We start from the raw sequence: 9,839 nt of genomic DNA, 5'->3' as shown, positions 1-9,839 counted from the left end.
AAGAGTTTTTCCTGCCTCTTCAACTTAGTTGTCCCGTATTAAACTTGCCAAGCCTAATCATTTTATTCTTCGGTGTTAATATTTGCTGCCTATAATACAGAGTTTTTAAGAGTTTTTGGATCGTTTCCTTTAGATTGCCTATATTTTTCTGTCAACTGAATTAGAAAAGCAAGCGGTGTTTTGATCAATCTATGTAGCTCTTTTTATCTCAAGATCTCAGCAACCTCCTCATCTGCTCAAAAAAATGTAGTACATTCTATTGTTCACAATAGCTAGTAAATAATCATCTGTTGCCCACATGCAGAGTTCCTAACTCTGAAGAGTCAAACAATTTAGTAGAATCCCTAACTTACAGGAGTGCCTAGGTAGCTCAGTTGGTTAAGCACCTGCCTTTGGCTCAGGTCCTGATCCCAGGGTCCTGAAATCAAGCCCTGCATCGCATCAGGCTCCCTGCTCATCTGGGAGTCTTCTTCCCCCTCTCTCTCTGCCCCTCTCCCCTACTCATGCTCTCTCTCATGTATGTTCTCTCTCAAATAAATAAATTAAATCTTTAAAAAAATAATCCCTAACTCTTGGGAAGCTTAACAATTAGGAGAAACTCAAGGACATGTGAGAAGATGGATGCTATTTTGGCCATTATTTCCAGATTCTATTCATATCATTCTTGCCTACCTAGTTTCTTTTACCCTTCATGTAAATCATTGGGAGGTTTGGGGTATTTGTGTTTTGTGGGCTTGGGTTCAACTTGTCTTTGACTTGCTCTTATGATAACTAAAGGTTAACCAGTTGCTTAAAAGTTGCCATGACCACTGACAAACTAAACAACAGATTATGACATATTTGTGGGACACCTTTCATAAGTAAGAGGCCTGGTGCAAATGTCAGCAGACTGGGACAAGCAAAGACAGGAGCAGCATAAGCAGCAAAGTATAGATCTAAGTAAACCAGCCACCTAAGATCATGGAATATTGCTATGGAACAGCAGGAAATGATCATGACACAGAGCTCGGTTAGTATAATAATGCATGAAGAGAGAGGGGGAGAAGTAAAAATAATTTCTTTAAATGTTGTTTGCCACTGTAGTATATAGAATTGTTTTTCCAGTACTTGTTCCTTTAGACATTCTAATTTGTATACATACTACGGATTCCTGGCATTCGGCTACACTTTAGTTAGAGAATTCCTCCTCTTTGATAATAGCTGAATACTTCTTGCCATCTCAAGCATGTAGGCATTTCATATTATGACCTCTTTTCTTGAAAGTCTCTCCGTTGCTATTTCCTTGTCATTTTATTATCTATTTTCTTAGTGTTCTTGTACTTAGATTTTTAAAAATTAATATTTGTGATGCATAGGCATGATGAGATTGTCTATCCGTTCAAAATATATCCATTAAACCTTATTACTTGCCACGAATATTAACAAACTCTTTGAAAAGTAAAATGAGCAGTAGAATGGAGGGAAGATTTACTTGTTTTCTGGTGGACCCACCATTTTTCTGCTATTCAGTTTGGCTTTGACCTCTGTTCTGTATTTTACCACAGCCTTCTACCTTCACCCTGCCTTTACTCAGCTTTAACTGTCATCTTTTGTAACTTTTCCAGGTACCCTGGGAACTTTAACAGATCAGATCTTTGTATCAGCTCAGATTCTACTGCTACCTAATTACATGCCATTAATCTCTCTAGAATTTTATCAGCTGTGAAACAGAAATGACTTGCCTGCTTTACACAATAGCTGTGAATGTCAGGTTATTTAAACCTGCGTTTATTCATAAATTAATCTAATAAATATTTATCAAAGTGTTTATGAGTACAGAAATAGTATCCAGAGAAATATCCAGAGGCACCTCATCTGTTTTTTCACTTAAACAGGAGGGCAGGGGAAACTTGGCTTTGCTGCTTAGCAGTTATAACTTGGGTAACCCTTCTGGGCTTCAGTTTCCTCCTTTGCAAAACAGGCATTGTGATGGTGACCACCTCACAGAGTTACTGTAAGAATTAAATGTAATCACATATTTAAAGTGCTTAGGACAGTGCCTGGCATATAATTAAGTGTATGAAAAATGGTAGCTATTGTTAACCTGTCTTACATCAGGAAAGGAGACTCCAAATCGTCCTCATGTCTAGAATTTAGATAACCCAATTCTGCCTAATATAATTAAGCTTTTCTTATCCTATTCTCAGAATGAATGAGGAATGATTATGATCATTCATGTCATAACTTGTCTTGAACTGTTTCAAGATAATCCCATTATTTTAAGTTCACCACTGATTAGCTGAGCAGGGTTCATGATTGAACCAATTGAGATAAATATGTGAAGACATTTTTTAAACTGCAAAGTGCTATACCACGTAATGATTACTTTAATTAATAACTCTCATTTCAGTAGTTACACTTGCCTTCTGTGCCAGTCTTCCAAATGGTTCCTTTTTAAAAGGTATGGTTTTACAAAATTATTAGCATGCAGTTCAGATTTCAGTACTCATTGTGGCTCACTAACTGGTGGTGAAAAATTCTAAAAGAGCAATTCTTACAATGTTTGAGCCATGACAGCATTATTAAATGGAAACCCTGATTTGGACGGTACTAAATTCTGAGTTATTTGTTTTAAGTAAATAAGCTTCTCTAACTCAAAGCATGTTCTTAGATGAATAGCTTTGAGAAGCTAAATTTTAGTTAGTGTAAAAATACACTTACGATTATGGTTTAAAACCAGACAATGAGATCACATGTAAAACAATGATTCGTCCGCACAATTGGTTCAATCGGGTTGGCGCCCTACCGGGGCACTTTAGGAGCAGGTGGCAGGGCTTGGGTTGGATTGCTTTTTCTCCCCAGACGTAGAGCATTTTTAAAATGACAATTGTGTAGTGTTGGCTATAACAGAATGGAAAAATTCGTCATGGGAGTTCACAAGCTTATCGGCCTCAGTTACAAGAGGATAATGGGCCAATCAAAACTGGGTAGACTGAGTATTAGACATAGCGCAGGAAGGACAGCGCTCCCATACAGCTTACTCCTCCCCACCCTTTCTTCCCTGAATAACGGTCAGTGAAATGATCCCAGGATTCACACTGCAGCAGAGGAACAACCACGGTGAATCTCCACTAGGAATAAAGAGAAGACTGGGCTTGGGGTAAAAAGGCGGCGCCTAAGACTGCGCGTGCGCCCCGGGTGAGGCCGACAAAGGCGCCCTCATTGACTCTCATTGCTTGCGTAATAAGCATGCGTCAGCGGACCGGGCACGGGGCGCAGGCGCAGTGGGGCGGCACCCGACGGATTCTCTAAGGCGACAGGTTGTAGTTTTTGTTTTGGCCAGAAAGCCTTACTTGGGGTTTCCTCTGCTGAGAGAAATAAAGAACGATTCGCGGGGGTGACTAAGATAAATTCCTCATTTTCATTATGGACTTTGAGGTGGAGGATCTTCTCAGCGTTAGGGACCCCGAGGTTGGGGGGTAGGAGGTTCTGAGCCAGTCCTGCCCCCTACTTTGTGCCCACTGGTATTAGGGATGGTAGGTAGGACTGCAAAAATGAGCGCCTCACACGTCTAAGAGGTTCCTCCTTTCTTCTCTTTTCCGCCCTTTCCTGTCTGTCCACAACTCCTCACCCAGCTGACTTGTCCTTGTGTGAATGGGAGCCAGAAAACCTTGAGAACTTCCAACCAAGCAGTGGTTTCTTCCTCGACGCGGACATGGCACAAGAGAAAATGGAACTAGACTTGGAGCTGCTGTCGAGTTCAGCCACCAAAGATGACATGCTGAGAAGATCCAACAGCGCCCCTTTGATCAGTGGGCTTGGGTGAGCAAGCAGGGGGTGGGTGGCAGGAGGTGGGGAAAGAGACTTCAGATAAAGCATTCCCATGCGTTTCTCCCTCGGGGTTCTACAGGTATCTCTCTTGTTCCTGCTCGCCGGAGATCTCACCCTCAGCTTTGGGGGGAGTGGGATGGGCTGGCTGAAGGGAGAGCGCACACCTACCCTGAGGCTGACACACATGTGAACCTGGACGTCCTCTTCTGACAGTCCACCAGGACCCAAAAGCAGCAACCTATTGGTGTGGAGCACCACTTTTCTAACTTCACCCCACCTCTTACCCACTCCTTTGAAGAAGCTGAGCATTCCCTACCCTCGCCTCGAGATCTTCTGTGATGACTGTAATTTTCTGTCATTCTCTCAGCTGCTTTGTCACCTCTGACCTTCACCTCCAGCAAATGAAAATGGTTGACAAGCGAAAAAGCTTGGACTTTTTTTTTTAGCTTGGACCTGTTTTACACCCAGTTTTTATTTGAACAAAAAGTTTAGGTACCACAGAAACTTGATCTCCTAAATTTTGCATTCTCAATGGCCAATACTGCCCCCAACTTGGTTCTTGGGGATATGTGAAAAAAAAAATCTTGCTCTTTTTATGTATGAGCCACAGCTATAAATACAAAAATATCGTGAAAATTTTCAAGAGGGAGTAATGGGGCGGGGGTGGTGTCAAAAACAGCTCCTTAGAATGCTGATAATGAAAAGCGTAAGATTTAGAAACACCATTCTAACTGATGGTTAACGATTTCCTGCACATACCCAAAAGTCTGGCATGACATGTGCTTATAATTTCTTAAAACAGAATTTGAAAGTAAGATTTTGGATCACACATCGCAGTATCATAAAGTTTTATCAGTATTGTAAAAGTGTTTGAAAAATTCACTCAATCCCTGTGTTAGTAACTTTGCTCCTCCCTTTTCTAGCATCTTTCTAATTGATAGGTACAAATCACAACTGTCAGAAGTGAACTTGGATACCAGACCTACCCTCCTTATTTAACATATGAGGAAACTGAGGCCCATAAGTCTCTAAAATGACAAGTAACAGAGTCAGTACAAGGAACCTGTACCTCCTGATTCCTAAGCTAGTGATTTGTCCACTACTAATCAGCTTCTAAGCTTTTTAAAAAAGATTTGTTTATTTTAGAGAGAGTGCAAGTTTGGGGGGAGGAGCAGAGGGAGAAGGAGAGAGAAACTCAAGCAGATTCTGTGCTGAGCATGGAGCCCAACACAGGGCTTGATCCCATGACCTGAGCCGAAACCAAGAGTCAGACGCTTAACAAACGGCCACCCAGGTGCTTGTCAGCTTCTAAGCTTACTAACTAACCAAATGCAGCTTTCTGGTCATTTGAGATAAAGAAGAATATACTGTATAAAAGGAAAAGCAAAGTAAGATTAAGCAAAAAAAAAAAAATACATGATATTTTAAAATAGAGAAATAAAGGGGCCACAGCTGTGCATGTTGGGCTGAAAACAAGAACATTCTATAAATCCAGGATTGACTCTAATCCTGTTGTATGAAAACATGAATTGTTATGAACCTGCTCTGCTAGAAGAAAGTACTTGGGGGAGAATGTTGGTTTTATTGGAAGCCTTTATGAAATGAAAAAAAAAAAAAGCTGCAAACAAGAAACAGAATGATGGCAGTTATCCCTTCATGCTTTGTTTTGTTCTGCAAAGGACTTAAATTTTTAAAAATCATATTAGAGCATAGTTACAGTGTCAAATTATGTAGCTTCCGCTCCTGATGGATGAAGCAAAATTGGCACAGAAAGGTAAGAGGCAATTGCATATATACCTAGTTAGTAGGAGTTCAAGGTCAAGAAACTGCAAGGTGGACCAGTTGTCAAAAGGAGGTAGCATAAAGATGATACATGACATGCCTGAGGTCAGGGAACTTGGCCAAATGATCTCCTGAGGGCAGATTTTGTGCGGTTGTGGCCAGTTTAGGGTGTGGTCAGGGAAGCAAGAACAATCTAGAGTAGAATCACACACTGTCTCATCTCGGTTGAATTCATGTTCACCGCCATTCCTTCCGGTTACTTAGGCACATTGCTCACTTCCCTCACTTTCACTTAACAGAGCCTCCGGTACTTGTTGCTTTGTTTCTTTCACTGCTCACTAAATAATTGTTGCACTTCTTTCAAGTAATTTTCCAGTTTTGCTTCATGCTTCCTGTATATACATACAATCTCTCGTGCCAGAATTTGGAGAATTTGTTCCTTAAATATTAACTCTTTAATACAAGTATTGCTGTTTTTAAAGAAGTTCTTGCACTGTTTTGTGTACATCTTGTATTAATAAAAATAACCAATGTCAAAAGTTTTGAACCTCTTGGTTCTTTATCCTCTTTAGCCCTCTACTTACCTGACTTCACTACTGGTGTCAATAACTTTGTTTAAAGGTAGTAGGTTTGTTTTTTGTCTCGTTTCTCTGGCTCTTAGGAGGATTAGAGCAAGTTCTAGGATTTCTGCCAGTGTCTTCCTCCCTCCATAAATACCTCTAGCCTGACCCTGCATTTACTGTTTGAAAGTGAAACAACTACGTGTGGGTCGAATCCATCCTGCAACTTGATTTTGTAAATAAAGTTTTACTGGAACATGGCCTTGCCCATTTGCTTCTTATTGTCCAGGGCCACTTTCCCACTATAGTGACAGACTTTAGTAGTTGGCACAGAGACTGGATATCCAACAAAGCCTCAAATATTTACTATCTGGCCCTTTGCAGAAGTTTGCTGACCATCTGTTTTATTAAATTCTTACAAACCTGGAAAGAGAATAGTGGCCATAGAGAATGGTTGCTTTGTCAATATAACTGACATAAACATATTACAGTTTAGATATTTAGAGCTGCTTATTGATCATTTGATGTGGAGCCTTGAACATGTGTCTAGTTATAGTGCCTTCACTTTTTCTAAGCTGTAGCACTTAACTCAGTTGTAGATATCACTAGGATTTTAGGAATTCATGTTGAATGACACCTACCAATTGAAATATATACTTCATCAATGATTTTTTTCAGTTATAGTCCTGTTAAAATCGACAGACAAAATTTTAGTGGAGAATATAATTGTGCCAGCCTTAAGAATTCCCCCCACAACATACAAAAAAATGGAAATATGTAACTCATTAGTGTCCCTCCAGCTTTCTTATAAATGACTGCTAGAATCCATTCCTGTTCTTATAGGAGAAAATGACTGGAAAATGAAGTAAAACTTAGACCCATATATACACCTATGTGCTCATAAAATACTGAATAACTGCCTGTTACATACAAATGACCGTGCTGCAAAGTTGTATCTCGACTCAGTAAGCTTTTAACTTAGTAGGGCAAATAAGTAATCAAAGGACTTAAATATATGATAGAGTAAGATCTAGGCTTAGGGACAGAAAGAAAGTGCTAGGGAGATTCGAAGAACGGAGTGAGAAATGACAGCAGGATTGGTGAGAAATAAGGAGAATGTTCTTGGAGAAGAAGCATGAGATGGGTGCTGAAGGATTGATAGGAGGCAGATGGGGAGAAGGGAGCTAGATAGCTCAGACAGCATTCCGAGTGTATGGAATAAGCTTGCAGACAGAAAAACAGATGTATTCCAGAGAGCTGGTCAACTCTGCCTGGATCACTAGCTCCCAGACATTCATCTGCTGACCAGTGCTGACCCCGAGTGAATTTTTCACCACCTATATTTTTTTTTTAAAGTTAAGAGCAGAGTACTTAAATATGTTGTGATATAATTGGCCAATTGTCCTTTCCTGGGCAGGACTGTACTTTATCCTGAGATTGTCAGTTATAATTTTTTTAATACCAAATTGTCCTTTCATAAATGAAACAATGGTGTTGGTAGATGGTAGGATTTTTGTTTTAATGACCTTACTGGCAAAAGAAAGATAGTTAGCAACTCTATGTTTGTGCCAAGATTTTGTTTTGAAATTTTTCTAGTCCACGAAATCCAAAAGTCTAGAGCTAAATGGTGGTGGGCTTTGGATGTTGTAGTAAAGAATGGAACTCAGCTCATGATAAAGATTTACTGAAAGTTGTGAGCAGGTAGATTGCCATAGGGACAAAACCGAGATGAAGGGACAAATCAGACTATTGCAGAGTCTGTAGGAAAGTAAAAAGGCTTGGAATTGGTTTTTGGCAAGGAGCCTGTAAAGGATAAGATGGCTGTAAGAGGGGCACCTGGGTGGCTCAGTCATTAATCGTCTGCCTTCCACTCAGGTCATGATCCCAGGGTCCTGAGATGAGCCCTGAGTTGGGCTCCCTGCTCAGCGGGAAACCTGCTTTTCCCTCTCCCACTCCCGCTGCTTGTGTTCCCTCTCTGGCTGTCTCTCTGTGTCAAATAAATAAAATCTAATAAATAATAAAAATATGAATAATAAATAAATATATTAAAAATAAAATAAATAAAAAGATAGCTATAAGAGAGACCTAGCACCTGATTGGATATGGCAAAAAAAAAAAAAAAAAAGGAAGTGTTAACACTGTCTTCTTACCGTCATCAGGGAAACCTGGATGAAAACTACATGGGAACTCTGTATTTTTGCAATGTCTTGTGTATCTTAAACTCCTTCAAAATAAAAAGTTAAAACAAAAACAAGACATAAAAAGGAAAAGACTTCTTCAGGGTCCCAAACTCAAATAGGGCCGAGGCACCATCAGAAGCTGAGGAAGACCAGACTCTGCTTCAGCAGGCGACAGTTGCTTAGCTCCCGTCTGTTGTTGCCATGTGGGAATGTGGCCCAGTGTGGACACAGCTTGCAAATTCTCAACAGAAGCTAGAAATCTGGAATCTGGATTATCTGTGGGAAACCTCTCAGCATTTCGAGTGTGTGCAATGAACTTAAAAACATTTTAATACCGAAGAGATCAAACAAAACATATCTGTAAAAATCTCCGTTCTGGTGACCCCTGCTGCTGATTATCCCTCTTGTTCATATGAAAACTTCAGAGTTGAGAGGGAATTGGGACTGCACATTGTAGCTTCAATCATAAATTTAAATCAGTTACAGGTTTATACAGAAAATGATGCATTTCCAAGGTTACGATAAATTATACTTCTTCTTGGTAGCATGATTAGCGGTAAAGTGGCATGCTTGAGAATTCCTTTCCTTACACGGAGATTTGTTTAGGCTCAGCCAACTAAGGCTTTGTGTGTGCACGTGTGTGCATGCATGCGCGTTCTAATTTCTCCATCTGCACAGCTGTCTCCACAAAGAATCCATTTACATTAACGGCATTGCTGTTTAAGTATTTGAAATCTTATTTCTTAAAAAAAATTTTTTTGTAATGGATTTCAAATGCTTTCTTTTTCTTTGTAGTGATAACTCACAGGTGTTCCAAGCTGACATGGTAACTCCAAGAAATGACCCAACGCTTATGACACAACATTGTCTGGTAAGAAAATGCTTGTAGCAGCTTCACTGGCCAAGACTTGTGCTACTGGTCTTAACTAGTGGTCCTCATACTTGAGGATGCACCTGGAAGGCTTGTTAAAACAGACTGCTGGCCCTCGACCCCAGAGTTTCTGGTTCTGGGGGTCTGGGGCGGGGCCTGAGAATTTGCATTTCCAACAAGTTCCCAGTTTGAGCAACAGGGATCTAAACGTCACTGAAAGAAAAATAAATATGTTAACTACAGTTATGATTACTTTGCTGCAGCTGTGGCAGAATTAACTTTTAAATCCCATCTGGATTTAACATTGAGATTTGTTATTATGTATAAGACCATCTGGCTTCCAATTTTTAAAAGAACATTCTAATTTTGAGAGGAAAATTTGCAAGCTCTCCTAAGAGTAGTTTTTAGGCTTTTACTTCAACTTTTATCTCTCATTTATCTTGAATTGAAAATAAGGTTTGTTTTTCATGGTGTTATAATGTAATCTCTAAATTATAGCTCTTATCTACTAATTATCTTGTAAACATACGAAATATGCTTGTAGATCAGTAAACCAAAACGAACAAATGATTCACTATGTGAATCTTCTTATTAATGTGAAATTCATTTAAGATACAGCTAAGTATTTTGAAGTGT

At 39.7% G+C, this 9,839-nt stretch overlaps 1 protein-coding gene across 4 annotated transcripts in view; it reads left to right on the top strand.

Moving 5' to 3' along the window:
• Positions 1 to 3,237: 3,237 nt before the first annotated feature.
• Positions 3,238 to 9,839, top strand: part of LOC132007317 (P2R1A-PPP2R2A-interacting phosphatase regulator 1-like) — a 68,011-nt gene continuing 61,409 nt past the window's right edge. For all 4 annotated transcript variants that reach the window (XM_059385449.1, XM_059385448.1, XM_059385446.1 and 1 more), the window contains exons 1-3: positions 3,238 to 3,299; positions 3,615 to 3,801; positions 9,128 to 9,203. In XM_059385449.1, the coding sequence (XP_059241432.1) occupies positions 3,695 to 3,801; positions 9,128 to 9,203 (183 nt within the window). In that variant the 5' untranslated portion in view covers positions 3,238 to 3,299; positions 3,615 to 3,694. The remainder of the gene's footprint in view (positions 3,300 to 3,614; positions 3,802 to 9,127; positions 9,204 to 9,839) is intronic.

The sequence above is a fragment of the Mustela nigripes genome, chromosome X, assembly GCF_022355385.1.
Source record: "Mustela nigripes isolate SB6536 chromosome X, MUSNIG.SB6536, whole genome shotgun sequence".
NCBI classification, from domain to species: domain Eukaryota; kingdom Metazoa; phylum Chordata; class Mammalia; order Carnivora; family Mustelidae; genus Mustela; species Mustela nigripes.
The sequence above is the reverse complement of the archived record's forward strand: the minus strand, read 5'-3'. Positions and strand labels throughout refer to the sequence as shown.